The following is an 18,964-nucleotide window of genomic DNA, read 5'->3' as shown; positions in this document are numbered from 1 at the left end:
ACATCTACATAAGTTCCTTGGAAAGTCTAGTTTCCAAAATGGGGTAACTTGTGGGGGGTTTCCACTGTTTAGGCACATCAGGGGCTCTGCAAACGTAATGACGACTGCAAACTATTCCATCAAAGTCTGCACTTCAAAACGTCACTACTTCCATTCCGAGCCCTGACGTGTGCCCAAACAATGGTTCCCCCACACATATGGGGTATCAGCGTACTCAGGACAAACTGGACAACAACTTTTGGGGTCCAATTTATCCTGTTACCCTTGTGAAAAAAAAAATTGCGGGCTAAAAATCATTTTTTTTGAGGGGAAAAAAAATGATTTTTTTATTTTCACGGCTCTGTGTTATAAACTTCTGTGAAGCACTTGGGGGTTCAAGGTGCTCACCACACATCTAGATAAGTTCCCTGGGGGGTCTAGTTTCCAAAATGGGGTCATTTGTGGGGGGTTTCTACTGTTTAGGCACACAGGGGCTCAGCAAATGTAACATGACGCCCGCAGACCATTCCATCAAAGTCAGCATTTCAAAATGTCACTACTTCCCTGCTGAGGCCCAACGTGTGCCCAAACAGTGGTTTCCCCCCACATATGGGGTACCAGCGTACTCAGGACAAACTGGACAACAACTTTTGGGGTCCAATTTCTCCTGTTACCCTTGTGAAAATAAAAAATTGCGAGATAAAAATTCATTTTTTGAGGAAAAAAAGATTTTTTATTTTCATGGCTCTGCGTTACAATCTTCTGTGAAGCACTTCGGGGTTCAAGGTGCTCACCACACATCTAGGCAAGTTCCTTATGGGGTCTAGTTTCCAAAATGGGGTCACTTGTGGGGGTTTCCACAGTTTAGGAACATCAAGGGCTCTGCAAATGTAACATGATGCCCGCAGACCATTCCATCAAAGTCAGCATTTCAAAATGTCACTACTTCCCTTCCGAGCCCCGACGTGTGCCCAAACAGTGGTCCCCCCCCACATATGGGGTACCAGCGTACTCAGGACAAACTGGAAAACAACTTTTGGGGTCCAATTTATCCTGTTACCCTTGTGAAAATAAAAAATTGCAGACTAAAAAATTTTTTTTTAGGAAAAAAAAAAGATTTTTTATTTTCACTGCTCTGCATTATAAACTTCTGTGAATCACCTGGGGGTTCAAAGTGCTCACTATGCATCTAGATAAGTTCCTTAGGGGGTCTAGTTTCCAAAATGGGGTCATTTGTGGGGGAGCTCCAAAGTTTAGGCACACAGGGGATCTCCAAACACGACATGGTGTCCGCTAACGATTGGAGCTAATTTTCATTTCAAAAAGTCAAATGGCGCTCATTCCCTTCTGCGCCCTGCCGTGCACCCAAACAGTGCCCCCCCCTCACATATGGGGTACCAGCGTACTCAGGACAATCTGGACAACAACTTTTGTGGTCCAATTTCTCCTGTTACCCTTGTGAAAATAAAAAATAGCGTGCTAAAAACTCATTTTTGAGGAAAAAAAAATGATTTTTTATTTTCACTGCTCTATGTTATAAACTTTTGTGAGGCACTTGGGGGTTCAAAGTGCTCACTACACATCTAGATAAGTTCCTTAAGGGGTCTAGTTTCCAAAATGGTGTCACTTGTGGGGGAGCTCCAATGTTTAGGCACACAGGGGCTCTCCAAACGCGACATGGTGTCCGATAACGATTGGAGCTAATTTTCCATTCAAAAAGTCAAATGGTGCTCCTTGCCTTCCGGGCCCTGCCGTGCGCCCAAACAGTGGTTTATGACCACATATGAGGTATTGGTGTGCTCAGGAGAAATTGCCCAACAAATTTTAGGATCCATTTTATCCTGTTGCCCACGTGAAAATGAAAAAACTGAGGCTAAAAGATAATTTGTGAAAAAAAAGTACTTTTTTTTTTTACGGATCAATTTGAGAAGCACCTGGGGGTTCAAAGTGATTACTATGCATCTAGATAAGTTCCTTGGGGGGGGTCTAGTTTCCAAAATGGGGTCACTTGTGGGGGAGCTCCAGTGTTTAGGCACACAGCGACTCTCCAAACGCGACATGGCAAGCGCTAAATATTCTAGCATATTTTCCATTCAAAAAGTCAAATGGCGCTCCTTCCCTTTTGAGCCCTGCCGTACGCCCAAACAGTGGTTTATGACCACATATGAGGTATCGGTGTACTCAGGGGAAATTGCCCAACAAATTTTAGTATCCATTTTATCCTGTTGCCCATGTGAAAATGAAAAAATTGATGCTGAAAGGAAATTTGTGTTGGAAAAATTAAAATGTCCATTTTTTCCTTCCACATTGCCTTAGCTGCTGTGAAACACCTGAAGGGTTAATAATCTTCTTGAATGTGGTTTTGAGTAGCTTGAGGGGTGCAGTTTTTAGAATGGTGTCACTTTTGGGTATTTTCTGCCATATAGACCCCTCAAAGTGACTTCAAATGTGAGGTGGTCCCTAAAAAAAATGGTTTTGTAAATTTTGTTGTAAAAATGAGAAATCACTGGTCAACTTTTAACCCTTATAACTTCCTAACAAAAAATATTTTGCTGATGTAAAGTAGACATGTGGGAAATGTTATTTAGTAACTATTTTGTGTCACATAACTCTCTAGTTTAACAGAATAAAAATTCAAAATTTGAAAATTGCGAAATTTTCAAAATTTTCACCAAATTTCTGATTTTTTCACAAATAAACGCAAAAATTATCGACCTAAATTTACCACTAAGGCCTCTTTCACACTTCAGTTTTTTAGCATCAGTTGAAATCCGCCAAAAAGTCAGAGAAGCGGATCCGTTCTGAACTGATGCGAACGGATGGTGCAGGATCCGTTTTCAGACGGATCCTGAAAATGAGGAAATATAAAGGAACTGCTGGCCGGGAAGGAGAAGGAGAGAGAGAGAGAAAGAGAGAGAGAGAAGGAGAGAGAGAGAAGGAGAGAGAGAGAGAGAAGGAGAGAGAGAGAGAAGGAGAGAGAGAGAGAAGGAGAGAGAGAAAGAGAGAGAGAAGGAGAGAGAGAGAGAAGGAGAGAGAGAGGAGAGAGAGAAGGAGAGAGAGAGAAGGGAGAGAGAGAGAGAGAGAAGGAGAGAGAGAAAGAGAGAGGAGAGAGAGAGAGAGAGAAGGAGAGAGAGAGAGAGAGAGAAGGAGAGAGGAGAGAGAGAGAGAAGGAGAGAGAGAGAGAGAGAGAAGGAGAGAGAGAGAGAGAGAGAGAGAGAGAAGGGAGAGAGAGAGAAGGGAGAGAGAAGGAGAGAGAGAGAAGGGAGAGAGAGAGAGAGAGAGAGAGAGAAAAAAAGAGAAGAGAAAAGAAAGAGAAAGAGAAAGAGAAAGAGAGAGAGAGAGAGAGAGAGAGAGAATATTTTGTCCGGCACCCAGAAAAAGTTTCGGGTTAAATCAGTGTCTGGAGGATCCGCCACAGAAAAAAACGTTGCAAGCTCCGTTTCGAAATCTTTGATGGTGACGGACAGCAACTTCTGGCGGATCCTCACAAAAAACGGATGCAACGGACAGCAATCCATCACAATCCGCCATTAATGCAAGTCAATGGGGAAAAAAACGGATCCTCAAAAGAAAATTGAGGATCCGTTTTTTTCAAAACCTGGCGGATTGTGACTGATTGTAAAAAACGGAAGTGTGAAAGAGCCGTAACATGAAGCCCAATATGTCACGAAAAAACAATCTCAGAATCGCTAGGATGCGTTGAAGCGTTCCAGAGTTATTACCTCATAAAGGGACACTGGTCAGAATTGCAAAAAATGGCCAGGTCATTAAGGTCAAAATAGGCTGGGTCATGAAGGGGTTAACAAAAAAAATTCTCTTTTTTTTCCAACAAATTTGAGGGTGCGTCTTATAATGCGAAAAATACGGTGTATATATAATATGTGTATATATATATATATATATATATATATATATATATATATATATATATATATATATATATATATATAAATAAATAATTTAAGAATTTAAAAAAAATTATTTTTACACCATTTTTTTTTTACTTTACCACTTTGTCCCAGTGTGGGTCATCACTGTATAGTGTCAGACTGCTGATCTGTAACTTTGCAGTGCACGGTGTCATATCAGCGATCTCACAGGCACTGCAGGAGGCTTTCTGAGCAGGCACTGAGAAAGCCGCCTCCCTGCAGGAAACCGAAGGCCCCCACGGCCTATGTGACCGCTTCTTGCACATAGCGCCGGGTATCAGCTGTAATGATCCCCCCGTGCGCGCAGTTGATCGCGATGACGTACTATCCCGTCCATGGTCAAACGGGCCCGGGTCACGTGGACAGGATAGTACATCCAATGTCAGAAAGGGGTTAATCGCTTCATTGGGGGACACAGGTAACCATGGGACATCCCAAAGCAGTCCCAAGGTTGGGAAACAGAGTATGCAAAGAAAAACAAACTTACGTCGGCAGATGCGTAACCGCCGCCAGCAGCACCTTCCTTTCCAAGCCTGCATCAGACGAGACATGAGTATGAATCCTGTAAAATCTCGTGAAGGTGTGCAAAGACGAATAGGTCGCGGCTTTACAAATCTGTAAAGCCAAAGCCTGGTGACGAACTGCTCAGGAGGCTCCCACCGCCCGGGTGGTGTGAGCCTTTACGCCCCAGAGGAGGCTGTTTGTCCTGAACGTGGTACGCCTCCAATATTGACGAACGAATCCAATGAGCAATTGTGGATTTGGAAGTTGGACGCCCCTTACCACGGCCTTCAGAGATGACAAATAGGGCATCAGAGAGACGAAAGGAAGAAGTCCTTGAGAGGTAGACTCGGATAGCTCTAACCAGATCCAACTTTTGGAGGGTCTCCTCCAGGGGATGAACCAGAGAGGGACATAGAGAAGGAAGGACAATATCATCAATGTGAAATGAAGAAACCACCTAAGGCAAGAAGGAAGGACCGGGTCTGAGAACTACCTTGTCCTGATGGAGAATCAGGAACGGAGAACGGCAGGACAATGCCGCCAACTCAGAAACTCTCCTGATGGACGTAATGGCAACTAAGGCGGCCACTTTCGACAGGAGAGAAAACGGAATGTCTTGAATAGGCTCAAAAGAAGCGCGCTGGAGTGCACCAAGGACAAGATTAAGATCCCATGGATCTATCGGAGGGTGATAAGGAGGTGCCAGGAGGGCGACTCCTTGAAGAAAATCGTAGTTACTTACTGATAACGGCATTTCTCTGATCCCATGACAGCACCACGGAGAGAGGGATCCGCCCTCAGGGACAGGAAACCTACAGATGAAAAAGGCTGTACCTCTCTCCCACATCGGTTGGTTTACAGAGCATTACACAGAACTTTCAGCTACAACTCAAATGGTTATAAAAATTCAAAATTAATCAAATTAAGCTTAATAGAGGCACCGCGTGGCTAAGTACTAAAGCTAATTAACTCACTCTAATATGCACACCTGTGTGTGTGAAAGGGAGGGGATGTACGGGTGCCTTCATGGGATCAGAGAAATACCGTTATCGGTAAGTAACTACGATTTTCTCATTCCCCCATGACGGCACCACGGAGAGAATTACAAAGATTGTAAATCTAGGGAGGGACCACCGCCTCCAGAACCCTTTTCCCAAAGGTGAGATCTGAAGAGGAGGTCAAATCTAGACGGTAATGTGGGAAAAATGTAGAGGGGGAAGACCAAGTGGCAGCTCTACATATCTGGTCTATTGAAGCGCCGGCTTTCTCCGCCCAGGATGACGCCACTGCCCTGGTTGAATGGGCCCTTACGTCCTCCGGGATGGCTGCCCCGCAGGAGGAGTAGGATAGGGTGATGGCCTCTCTTATCCATCTCGCCAGCGTGGACTTCGATGCTTTTTGACACTTCCGAGGACCCTGAAAACAGACAAAGAGCCCTATCCTTCCTAAACTCCCTCGTGGTTGTCAAGTATTGGACTAGGCACCTTTTCACATCTAACGTAATACCTCTTCTGTTTTGTTCTTGGGATTGGGACAGAAGGAGGGTAGGGATATTCCTATGAAACTGTGATGATACCTTGGGGAGATATGCTGGGTCGGTTCTAAGAATTACCCTATCATCCAGTACTTGCGTGAAGGGTGAGTGGGCAGACAAAGCCTGCATATCACTCATGTGGCGGGCAGAAGTTAAGGCTACGAGGAGGGAGGTCTTAAGTGACAATATTTTTAAGGGAACCTCCGCTAGGGGTTCGAAGGGAGATTTGGTTAGTGCGTTTAGCACTAGGTTTAGATCCCAGGGGGGTGTGGTGCGTAGAGGGATCGGCCTGGATGTACTTGAGGCTCTAATGATTCTCATAACCCATCTATTTTTGGCTAGGTCATGGTTATACAAAGCTCCCAAGACCGCCACCTGTACTTTCAAGGTGCTGGTAGCTAACCCCATTTCCAACCTCCTCTGTAGGAATTCCAGAATTTTGTCTATTGGGATTCCTCCCGTTGGGTCAGAGCCTGACACTGACATGAATTTTTTCCACACTTTGCCATACGCTTTAGTGGTTACTGGCTTTTTGCTTGTAGTAGCTTAGGAGTTCCCTCTCAAAAGCCAAGCTGTCATGTGTAAGTTTTTTATGTGGGGGTGATACACTGGTCCCTGAGATAGCAGGTCTGGAGTTTCTGGTAGAACCCAGGGATCTGTTACCGTCATTCTTCTCAGTCAGGGGAACAATGTTCTCCGTGGCCAGAAGGGCGCTATTACCACTACCGTCGCCTTGTCCACCCGTATTTTCCTCAGTACTAAGGGGATGAGAGATATTGGAGGGAAAGCGTAGGCCAGATGATAATCCCAGGGTATCGTAAAAGCGTCTAGAGCTACTGGACCCCCCAGGATCGATCGAGCAGAAGGTTTCCAACTTCCGGTTCTGACTGTTCGCAAATAAGTCTATTTCTGGCCGACCCCAGAGTTTCACAAAAGACTGACTGGCTTAGTTCCCACTCCCCCTGTTTTAGATGTGTCCTGCTTAAGAAGTCCGCCATTCGATTTTCCGAACCTTTTATGTGAAGGGCTGTCAGGGATTCTAGATGGTGTTCTGCTAGGAGGAAGATGGATTTTGTTACCTCCATCAGCGTTCAAGATCTGGTGCCCTCCTGGTGGTTTAGATATACTACCACTACCTGGTTGTCTGAGAAGACCCTTGTGTGATGGGAGCGAAGTGAATCTAGAAAATTAATGAGAGCTAATATTACCGCCAGCAGCTCCTTCATATTTGAGGAAGCGGACTCTCTTCCCTGGGTCCAGGGCCCTTGCGCCACCTGGTTGCCTAGATGTGCACCCCACCCCCAGGGGCTTGCGTCCGTAGTTAGGATCTTTGTCGCAGGCAACGCCCAAGGAACCCTCTTGGTCAGGTTGGCTGGATCTGTAAACCACGTTAAGGAATGTATTGTCTCTGGTGAGATGTCTAATTGCATGTCTAAATTCCCGTGTAGGGAAACGTCTGCGCCTAATATTTCCCCCTGTAAGTCTCGAGTATGCCTCTGTGCCCACTGAACTGCTGGCATGCAGGCTGTCATTGACCCCAATAGTGACATTGCTTTTCTCAGGGTAGTGGTTGGGAAAGCTATCATTTGTGACGCCATCTGTGCCATGTTTTGAACCTTCGTCTGCGGAAGATAACATTTCTGTTCGATTGAGTCCAGTATTATCCCCAAGTACTCCTGCACCTGACTTGGTACTAGTCTGGACTTGGGCAAATTCAGCATCCATCCTAGACTCAGTAGACACCTCATGACCATGTCCAATTGTTGTTTGCAGTGGTGAAAGGTGACACCTATTATTAAGAGATTGTCCAGGTACGGGACTATCAGGATGTTTTGCTCTCTTATGTGAGCCATTACCTCTGACATTACCTTTGTAAATACTCTTGGAGCAATGGCTAGCCCGAAGGGGAGGGCTCTGAACTGATAATGTTTTATCTCCCCCTGGATTGCCACCCTGAGGTATTTCCTGTGGTCTCTGTGAATAGGCACATGGTAATATGCGTCTCTCAAAACTAATACAGCCATGAAGCAAGATGAGGGAAACATTTTTATACAAGATTTTATTGTCTCCATTGTGAAGTGCGGAATTTCCAGGAACTTCTTCAGCCTTTTTAGATTTATGATCGCCCTATACGATCCGTCTTGCTTCCTGCGAAGGAAGAGAGGGGCGTTGAAGCCTTTGCCCCTGTCTTGATAGGGGACTTCTTGTAACACGTTTTTCTCTTTGAGATTCCTTATTTCTTGTTGCAGGGCCAGCTGCTCGTGTGATGTCCTTCGGGGCATTATCACGAAAGAGTTGTTTGGGAGGGTAATGAATTTTAGCCTCAGACCTTCCTTTATTATGTTTAGTATCCATGAACTCGCGGATATTTTTTCCCAGGCCTGAAGAAAGTAGGATAATCTTCCCCTCGACCCAGGGAGTACCTTCAATGTGGTTTCTTATTGTCGGGGGGTTTGTTAAACAAAAAGCCTTTATTTTTGTTCCTTCTATCCTTCCATCCATCTTTGTTCCCTTTTGGGGGCTCCCGTCGCATAAACCTTCAGTTCCGAAAAGGCCGTTTGTATGACTGGCTGGGGAACCCGGGAAAGGATTTTTTCTTGTCCCCTGCCTTGTCCAAGATGTCGTCTAGCGTTGGGCCAAATAAGAATTCCCCCTCACACGGGATTGTGCACAATTTGGATTTTGTTTGCAAATCTCCCGGCCAGCATTTCAGCCATAAGGCGAGTCTTGCGGCCTTCGAGAAGGCCGCTGTCCTGGCTGCCAGTCTGGTTGAGTCTACCGACGCATCCGCCAGGAAAGTTGCTGCTCCCTTCATTACAGAAACTGATCTCTGTATTGTTTCTCTTGGGACTTTTTCCTTTATCTGAGAATCTAAGTGGTCCAGCCAGACCATTAGGGCGCGTGCCGTACACGTGGCTGCTATGGCTGGCTTTAGCCCCCTTCTGCCGCCTCCCAAGCATTTTTTTAAAAAGTTTCTTCTTTTTTTTCATCCATTGGGTCCTTCAGGGTACCCATGTCTTCGAAGGGCAGGGCAAATTTTTTAGAAGCTTTTGCGACCGCTATATCTAATTTAGTTTCTTTGCTCCATAAGGAGCAGGTCAGGTCCTCTTTGGTGTTAGGAGGACTTTTTTGTCCGGCTTTTTCCACTCTCGTTTGAATAGGGAGTGGATTTTCTCATTGATCAGGAAAGCCCTACGTTTTTTTTTGCTCTAGCCCTTTGAACATTAGATCTTGGGCCGTTTTCTTAGGGCGTTCGTCTACCAGCCCCATGGTTGTCCACACAGCTTTTACCAGGGCGTCGGTCTCCTCAATGGGAAAGCAGCTGCGTCCCCCTTCTGAGGATGATGAAGAGGACTGGGAGGATGATGAATTACTTGAGTCGGACAGTTCACTTCCTAACTCACCAACGCTGGACTCTGGGGATCTATGCCTGGACCTGCGTTTATTCTTTGAAGTTCTGGCGCCCTTAAGGGTGTCTTCGACCGGTCTAACGCAAACCTCGGGGATTCCTCCTGTATTGTCTGCTTTATGCAAGCTGCACAGAGCTTTTTCTCCCACGTAGGGGGTAACTCCTCCGTGCATATAGCACAAACCATGTGTTTAGATTTGGTCGTGCATTTGCGCCCCTGAAAAAGAAAAATTAATAATCGCACATTAGCGAGCGGGCATTCACGGAGATCACTCACCCTCCTGCGGAACAAGCGATACCGTCTCAGGTGTAGTAGGGATTATCTCCACTGCTGAATCCACTTCTAGTTGTGCCGCCATGGTGGAGCTTTGGCTGCGCCGCGATCCTGTATGACCGCTGCTGCTGCGCTGCTCGGAAGAGTCGTGCTGGCGCTGTTCCTGCGTTTGCTGTGGTCCCTAATTCGGGGACCGCCTCATCGTGCGACGGATGCGTCGTGTTTTGGCGGCCTCGACGCACAAAAAAACATTACATGTAACTTTTTTTGTGCGTCGTCTCCGCCATTTTCGACCGCGCATGCGCGGCCGAAACTCCGCCCCCTCCTCCCCTGACATGACAATGGGGCCGTGGATGCGATGAAAAACTGCATCCGCTGCCCCCGTTGTGCATGCCTTTCACAGTGTGCGACGGTACGTTGCCCCGACGCAGGGCGACGGCCGTCGCACGACGCTAATGTGAAAGTAGCCTAAGAGACACATCGTCCAGCAGAGACAAGATTGTCTTAGAAGACAGGCAAGCAACCGGCGGGTCCACATTAGGGGACTCTGCCCATCTACCAACGAGGTCTAGGCTAGAGGGATAAAGAACGTCTAGCTGCTTCCTTCCTGGGAAGCGTTTTTTTTTTTTTTTGCTTTTTAGAATGTTCCCAGTGTTTAGACAGAATTACTTCAAATTCCCTGTGACCAGGAAAAGTCCGAGAAGGACGTTTTACCCGCTTGCAGAAAACGGAGTGCTCCTGAGCAGGTGCCTCATCCTCATTTAGATTCAGGGTTTGGGTATTTGCCAAGATAAGGCTATTGACCATATCCTGCAATTTTGAGACCTGGTCAGAGTCACACTCAGATTGGGAATCCACATCCAACCCAAAGGCCGCCTCCTAGGAGAGGGCATGGTGAGAGGAGGACATCTAGAGGATGCAGAGGGACCCAGGAGAACCGAAGGAAGAACGAAAAGATTCCGCTTCCTTTGCTTTGTACCCGATCTGTCCCTGCGAAGGTCGTGGTCAGGTGTGTGCGAATCACCGTGAGAGGCGTTCAGAGCACTTGTGGCGGCAGACAAATGTGGAAGACGTTCCAGGGACTATGATACTTTTGTCAGGTACACAAAAGCGCAAATAGGGTCTTATCAAACGTTACACAGAGTTGCCCATCAAGAGAACTACTCACCTGGTGTTAGTGAAGGAAAGACATATATGGCAGTGGCTGCTGCAGTACCAAAGGTCAGTGCAGGACCTGGTTGAAGCATACACTTAGGTAGGAAGGATTGTAGAGGTTTCAGAGTGGTTTATTCTACGCGTTTCAGGGTTCAGGTGACCCCTTCATCAGGACATACCACAGGTACAATATTTGTGTTATGTCCTGATGAAGGGGTCACCTGAACCCTGAAACGCGAAGAATACACACTGAAACCTCTACAATTTTTGGAATTCTTCTTGCGGCAGCGCGGGGATGATCCTTCCTTCCTACCCAAGTGTATAGGTCAGAGACTGTGACATGGCAGCAGCCCACTCCGGAGGGAGGGGTGTGCTCTCATGTCGGGCATTAAGTGCTCCTGTGGGGCAGACATGGTGGAAGGGCTGCAGGACAGGCAGAAAGTGGAAGGCTGACCTGAAGACCACTTTCTTTTGCAGAGGGCACAGGCGTAGTGAATCACAGTGGGCTTAGAGGGGAAAAGAGTTGGGCATAAGTCGAGCCTTGTTAAGACTGCTGAGAAGGGCTATTTGGAATATGAGAGAGAGAGGGTAGGGCCTACCCGATAACAGCGATAATCAGCAGTGACTGTGTGGCTGCCTGTGTCCCCCTGTAGCTGGCATGGAGAGGCTCCGATGAGCAGAGAACTGCAGAGGTGATCCTATCTGTTGAGGCATAAGTTGTAACGGAGCGTCGGCTGTGCCGAGTCCCAGCAAGTGCGATGCTGCGGTGGCCGTGCCTGAAATGTCGACTGGTGAGGGAAGTGAAAGTACCCCTCTGATTAGCCAAATCGCCGGGAACGTGTACCAGCAGGGAGAGGAAGCTCCATGATAGGAGCAAAAGTGCGCAATGGAGTGGGGGGCGCGGCAAAGTCTGCAGCCAAGGCAAGCCCTTCTATGGGGCTGAAAAGGGTGCGAGATTCAAATGCGCAGTGGTGAGCGGCCAGAGGGAGCTGGGAGGACGCGGGACCAGGAAGAAAAGAGGGGGGAGAGTGGCCACTGAGTCTCAGGCCATCTAGGAAGAAATGGCCACCGCTATGCAGGGCTATACAGAGCTATAGCTGTCCTGCCTCATAACTGTGATGCTATGGCCGCCGCTATGCAGGACTCTACAGAATTATACCCGACCTGCTACCAGAACCTGTCGTGCTTTGGAGGGGGGGGGGGGGTCGAGTAAAACATACATACCTGCATGATGATCCCTGATCCTCTTCACCGATGAGGATGTCATCAGGAGCCCCCGGGTGGATGGGGGTGGTCACTGGTATAGTAAGTCTTCCTTCCCGCACAGTCTCCAGACGGAGCAGAAGACTGTATCAACCCCTTACAAGTAGGGGGAAGGTCACCACTGGTGACCACCGTCTTCCTCCCAGCCCTCTTCAAGGAGAGGGGTGGGGAAAGGAAAAGCCTAGGACCGGCTACCGGGTATCACCCTGAAACACCCGTGAAGGTGACAGGGGATTAGGTCCTGCCTGCGGGTCCGAAAGTGGGCGATGTGGGTGACACCACACTGCTCTCTCTGTCGCGTAGGTATGGGAAAACAGGGTGAGAAATTACACCCTGTTGCCCTAAGGAAGAAGAACCTGAAAGACAAATGGAAAAGATTAATAAACACCAACAGGGAACCTGCAAGGGAAAATGCAGATCTGGGATGAGATCCAGGTCCGCCTCCTACAGACACTAAGTTAAACTAAGGTACTTGGTGCTTGTCAGCGAGTGTATACTGCTGGGTTAGGAGCCATTTTCCTTTTTTTGCCTAATATCAGCCTCCTAACGACAGTAGCATTCACACATGATTAACTATGTCTCCCAATGAAGCCATAAAGAAATATATATTTTTCATGGCGTTAAGATGCCACATAAAGGGCCAGCAACTGGCTTAATCCCCTCTATCTACAGAAGTTGACATGGATGCTCAGGAATGTGTTATTTTTTTATGGAGCAGCCAGGACAAATCAGTGCTGACCCAGTTACTTTGCTGTTCTGCAAATCGCCTAAGAGGACGAGGACTTGAACTCTAGTGCCACCTACAGGAAGGAGCAATCCTGAAGGTTAGTATTGACCCTTTAACGAGCCTTGCCATATGACTTCAGATAAGAAGCTGTTCTGGAAATTCAGCATCATAAACGTAGTCAGGTAGGAAGTAAGAATATATATACATATGTTACTACGCACTCTGAACTCCTTGGCGCACTTCCTATATTCTGCCACGTCGCAGATAGCCAGCATGCCTCCCATTGAGCTGTATGAAAATTGCTGCAGATGCTCATATATGAGGCGGTGGAAGCGCACCCCAAGCTCCATCAGTACCGTGTCCACGTTTTTTCCATCCATTGAGTTACGGATCTTCTCCACTTGCTTTCGAATGTAAAGGCAAACTTTGACACAAGCCTATAGAGGGAAACAAAATGGAAATGAGGCCTTGTTCACATTTCCGATGGTGTCGTACATGCGCCACATTACCTTCTATCGAACTATTTGCTTGAGTTGGTTTTCCACTTCTCAGACAATCCCTTCTGAATCTCTATGTTTCCCCCATGTAAAATAACTCACCTCTTGTGTCGGCACTGGCTCTCATGACATCCTGGCATGTGATCCCCACTGCCAATCAAAAAATATTTGATGGCCATGAGAGAGGAGCCGCAGCTCTCACTTCCTCTGGATGTCAGTTATGTCTTAAGTAGGGAACAGTGAAGCCCCCTCTGATGCCTGGCTTGCGTGCCATAATGTAAGAAGAGTCAGTGCTGACACCAGAGGTGAGTAAAGGTATTCTTCTTTCACTTGGGGGAAACAGTCTTTGACAAGGGGTTGTCCAAGTAGTGGACAACCCAGTTAAATGACGGCATATCTTAGCAAAATGCCATCGCCTAATCCAAGACAACCCCTTTAGAACTGGAATTTTCTAATGCAGAGTCAGCAAGTATCCAGAAAAATAGAGTATCCTAATACTTACACTTGTGTACTGAATTAACACATTATTCTCATCCTCTGGTTTGAAATCTGTTTTCTTTTGCTCAGCCGCTAATATCTGTTTCATCTGCCCGATCATACAATTTACTGTCCTGTAGATGGATCAGACAAAATATTCAGAAATGTCCCAATATACTCAGCAGTCAAGATACTGCAGCTCATAATTAGGCGTTTGACACGCTGAGCAGTATTCTGGAACGCCTGATCAATGTGAGCATGCACTGCTCACCAGAGCTTACAATGTATGTGATGACTGCCCTGCTTGTGATCTGCTCACGGGAGCCTACAATGTATGAGATGACTGCCCTGCTTGTGATCTGCTCACCAGAGCTTACAATGTATGTGATGACTGCCCTGCTTGTGATCTGCTCACGGGAGCGTACAATGTATGAGATGACTGCCCTGCTTGTGATCTGCTCACGGGAGCGTACAATGTATGAGATGACTGCCCTGCTTGTGATCTGCTCACGGGAGCTTACAATGTCCAAGATGACTGCCCTGCTTGTGATCTGCTCACGGGAGCCTACAATGTATGAGATGACTGCCCTGCTTGTGATCTGCTCACGGGAGCCTACAATGTATGAGATGACTGCCCTGCTTGTGATCTGCTCACGGGAGCGTACAATGTATGAGATGACTGCCCTGCTTGTGATCTGCTCACGGGAGCGTACAATGTATGAGATGACTGCCCTGCTTGTGATCTGCTCACGGGAGCTTACAATGTCCAAGATGACATATATTTTTATATATTTATATTTTTCTATATATTTTTAATAAATACTGTGCCATTACGGCCTCCTAAATACATTTAGAGCATGACCACATCAAGTGCAATCTGTACCTGAACATTACTGGATCGCTCCCATGAAGCCAGATGAAGCAAGTGCAGATGAAGGCCAACCAGGTCTGAACATAGACATATCAGGATTGGCCTCCACATTGCCTGACCAGCAAACATAGATGAAGGGCGATGTTGGTCCAGACACAGGTGCACAATTAAATAAAGCTTGGGGCAGGGTGGGGCTGCCGTGTGTGTGCACAGCAGCCTAATCCATCACAATGAACACAGAAAAATTATGGCGGACATAACCAAGCGTGCACGGCAACAGTGGTGGTGAGCCACAAACCAACAACAAGAAAATAGGGGGGGAAGCCAGCACTGCTTAAGGTTAGAACGCATAAATTGGAGTGCATATGCACATAATGTCTAGCTGTATTCAAAAATGAGATATTTAGCAAAAAAATTGATCAATTCAATTGAGCCACCCCGCCGCGCCAAGGCAATCTCATATGGGGGGTCCTACTCTATATATTTTTAATAAATACTGTGCCATTACGGCCTCCTAAATACATTTAGAGCATGACCACATCAAGTGCAATCTGTACCTGAACATTACTGGATCGCTCCCATGAAGCCAGATGAAGCAAGTGCAGATGAAGGCCAACCAGGTCTGAACACAGACATATCAGGAATGGCCTCCACACATTGCCTGACCAGCAAACATAGATGAAGGGCGATGTTGGTCCAGACACAGGTGCACAATTAAATAAAGCTTGGGGCAGGGTGGGGCTGCCGTGTGTGTGCACAGCAGCCTAATCCATCACAATGAACACAGAAAAATTATGGCGGACATAACCAAGCGTGCACGGCAACAGTGGTGGTGAGCCACAAACCAACAACAAGAAAATAGGGGGGGAAGCCAGCACTGCTTAAGGTTAGAACGCATAAATTGGAGTGCATAAGCTTTATTTAATTGTGCACCTGTGTCTGGGCCAACATCGCCCTTCATCTATGTTTGCTGGTCAGGCAATGTGTGGAGGCCATTCCTGATATGTCTATGTTCAGACCTGTTTGGCCTTCATCTGCACTTGCTCCATCTGGCTTCATGGGAGCGATCCAGTAATGTTCAGGTACAGATTGCACTTGATGTGGTCATGCTCTAAATGTATTTAGGAGGCCGTAACATTTATTAAAAATATATAGAGTAGGACCCCCCATATGAGATTGCCTTGGCGCGGCGGGGTGGCTCAATTGAATTGATCAATTTTTTGGCTAAATATCTCATTTTTGAATACAGCTAGACATTATGTGCATATGCACTCCAATTTATGCGTTCTAACCTTAAGTAGTGCTGGCTTCCCCCCCTATTTTCTTGTTGTTGGTTTGTGGCTCACCACCACTGTTGCCGTGCACGCTTGGTTATGTCCGCCATAATTTTTCTGTGTTCATTGTGATGGATTAGGCTGCTGTGCACACACACGGCAGCCCCGCCCTGCCCCAAGCTTTATTTAATTGTGCACCTGTGTCTGGGCCAACATCGCCCTTCATCTATGTTTGCTGGTCAGGCAATGTGTGGAGGCCATTCCTGATATGTCTATGTTCAGACCTGGTTGGCCTTCATCTGCACTTGCTCCATCTGGCTTCATGGGAGCGATCCAGTAATGTTCAGGTACAGATTGCACTTGATGTGGTCATGCTCTAAATGTATTTAGGAGGCCGTAATGGCACAGCATTTATTAAAAATATATAGAGTAGGACCCCCCATATGAGATTGCCTTGGCGCGGCGGGGTGGCTCAATTGAATTGATCAAATTTTTTTGCTAAATATCTCATTTTTGAATACAGCTAGACATTATGTGCATATGCACTCCAATTTATGCGTTCTAACCTTAAGCAGTGCTGGCTTCCCCCCCTATTTTCTATGAGATGACTGCCCTGCTTGTGATCTGCTCACGGGAGCCTACAATGTATGAGATGACTGCCCTGCTTGTGATCTGCTCACGGGAGCCTACAATGTATGAGATGACTGCCCTGCTTGTGATCTGCTCACGGGAGCCTACAATGTATGAGATGACTGCCCTGCTTGTGATCTGCTCACGGGAGCGTACAATGTATGAGATGACTGCCCTGCTTGTGATCTGCTCACCTGTCGATACCAGTGTCCAGCTTCACCTCCATTTGTTCGATGATCTCCTTCTTTTTCTGCAGACATTCCGTCAGTTTTGGAGAAGAACTGCTCAAGAAAGAGAAAAAAGATGGCGGACGTTCTAACTATAAACACTGTCGGTATTTCTGGTACCTTACCTTACTAAAGGCATGAGATGATCGTTAAATTGCTTATCGAATAAATGGAATATAGTGTTGGCTTGATGTACGACATCCAGAAAATAGAGATTGGCGTTCCGAGAGTCGGGAGAAGGGATTGCTGGAAAGGTGGAAAACAATCATATTGTTAGGATCACAAAAACATAGCTACCTTTTTCCAAAATTCACTCCTGTCCGCAGGTTATGTGATGTATTGAAGTACAGTCTCATTCACATCAATAGGGCTGAGCTGCAATGCAAGACAACTCAAGAACAAGTGTGGTGATATTTATTGGAGAAAGCAGCCATGTTGTTCTGATTCATGACAAAACACTAACAGAAAAAAAGCAATAATGTGAACTAGGCCATCAGATATGTTCAAGTATGAAATAAAACAAACCCCTACCTGCTAATCCTATTTCCAAGGCATAATCAATGTGTTCAATGCACAAGTAATCAACAAGTCTGGAAAATATTCTAAATGCATTCTTCGGGAGGTCGGATGGGTCAGAAAGCTGAAAACGTAAAAGAGAAAGAAGTAATTTCCATACTATTTTACAAGCTGTATGGATTAAAGTATGTGTCCTCCCCCACATTAGACTGCAGGCACTTTCATCACCTCCCATTCTACATCCACAGACGTTAATATGGCATCACTCCCTCTTTGCATATATAACAGCTTCTGTACTTCTGTGGTTTTATACATGATTTTAGAGGCGTTTGGGGGAATTTTTGCCCCTTCATCCAGAAGAGCATTTGTAAGGTCAGACAATGATGTTAGGAAGAGGCCAGACTCTTCATCCTAAAAGTGTTGAATGGGGTTGAGGTCCAGGCTCTGTGCGACCAATTAGGTTCTTCTACACCAAATCTCCCCCACAGTATCTTTATGGACCTTGTGCACTGGGCACAGTCATGAGGAAAAGAAAAGGATCTTCTCCAAACTGTTCCGGCAAAACAAGAAGCTACAATTGTCAAAAAATATCTTGTGCTGAAGCATTAAGATCTCCCTTCAATGGAAATAAGAGGCAGAGGAAGACCCCTAAAACACCCGTTTCTTCACCAAACTTTACAGCAGGCATAATGCAGTCAGATAAGTAAACGTTCCCTTGACATCACTAAATCCAGGCTTGGCCATCAAATGCCAGATAGAGAAGTGTGATCTGTCAGTCCACAGAACACAATTCTCCTTCTCCAGAGTCCAGTGGTGGCGGCTTTACACCACTCCAACCAACACTCTGCATTGTGCTTGGTGATATACGGCCTGCATGCAGCTGCTCAGCCATGAAGCTCCCGGTAGGAGCACAGTGTTTGTGCTGATGTTAATATCAGAGTAGGTCTGGACTCTGCAGTTATGGAGGTGACTTTTATATATTATACAGGATATATATTTTATAGTAGGGTATACAAAGTGTTTGACAGAATAGGAATGACTACACAGAATTTGTTTATAGTCTGAAGTATTGGAGACATATGCTATTTGGAGAAAAGTATTGGCAACTCAATCATTTATAATTCAATCCTACTGCCCCCGGTGAATGTCTGGCCCTTCGTCATGTCACCTGCTTTTACTAATATTTGTGAAGGAATTGCTCGTTCTAAAGAGCTCACCAATATCCCGCGGTCCTGTATTAGGAGCCACTGGTGCTACAAGTCTTTCATGGGATTTCATCTCTCCTAGATATTCCACCATCACCGGTGAGTGATTTGACTTATCTACATAGAACAGGTGGATATAGGCACATTAGATTGCACACACTAGCACTGTGGAGCGGCAGGAGATGTGTAGGTTAGTAATACATCGTCCCACCTGTCAGACAGGGCAGCCATATTGAGAGGGGTTGTCCAGATCATTCATCCCCTTGAGTTCTATCCCAATCCAGTTGTATTCAAAGACATAGTCACCCCTCACCATCTCTCCCCCAGATCACAAGTGACACAAAATAAACTTGTCAATGAAATCCCATATCCGGATTTACAACTAAACCTCCAGTTTTGTGTAAAGGTGTAGAAATGAAAAGTTGCTCTCCGCTAAAAACAAGTTATCACTTATCCACGGGATAGACGATAACTGATTGGACCATGGAGACCA

The 18,964-nt window shown here is 46.3% G+C and overlaps 1 protein-coding gene across 2 annotated transcripts in view; it reads right to left on the bottom strand.

Moving 5' to 3' along the window:
* Nucleotides 1-18,964, bottom strand: part of EXOC5 (exocyst complex component 5) — a 66,051-nt gene that overhangs the window by 17,308 nt on the left and 29,779 nt on the right. For both annotated transcript variants that reach the window (XM_073585839.1, XM_073585848.1), the window contains 5 exons: nucleotides 17,282-17,390; nucleotides 16,876-16,996; nucleotides 16,718-16,804; nucleotides 13,774-13,882; nucleotides 12,996-13,211 (listed from right to left, as the gene is read on the bottom strand). In XM_073585839.1, coding sequence (XP_073441940.1) covers nucleotides 12,996-13,211; nucleotides 13,774-13,882; nucleotides 16,718-16,804; nucleotides 16,876-16,996; nucleotides 17,282-17,390 — 642 coding nt within the window. The remainder of the gene's footprint in view (nucleotides 1-12,995; nucleotides 13,212-13,773; nucleotides 13,883-16,717; nucleotides 16,805-16,875; nucleotides 16,997-17,281; nucleotides 17,391-18,964) is intronic.

Source organism: Dendrobates tinctorius, unplaced genomic scaffold, assembly GCF_039654945.1.
Source record: "Dendrobates tinctorius isolate UK_male_01 unplaced genomic scaffold, ASM3965494v1 ptg000010l, whole genome shotgun sequence".
Classification (NCBI taxonomy): domain Eukaryota; kingdom Metazoa; phylum Chordata; class Amphibia; order Anura; family Dendrobatidae; genus Dendrobates; species Dendrobates tinctorius.
Note: the sequence above shows the minus strand (reverse complement) of the source record. Positions and strands in the feature narration are given on the sequence as shown.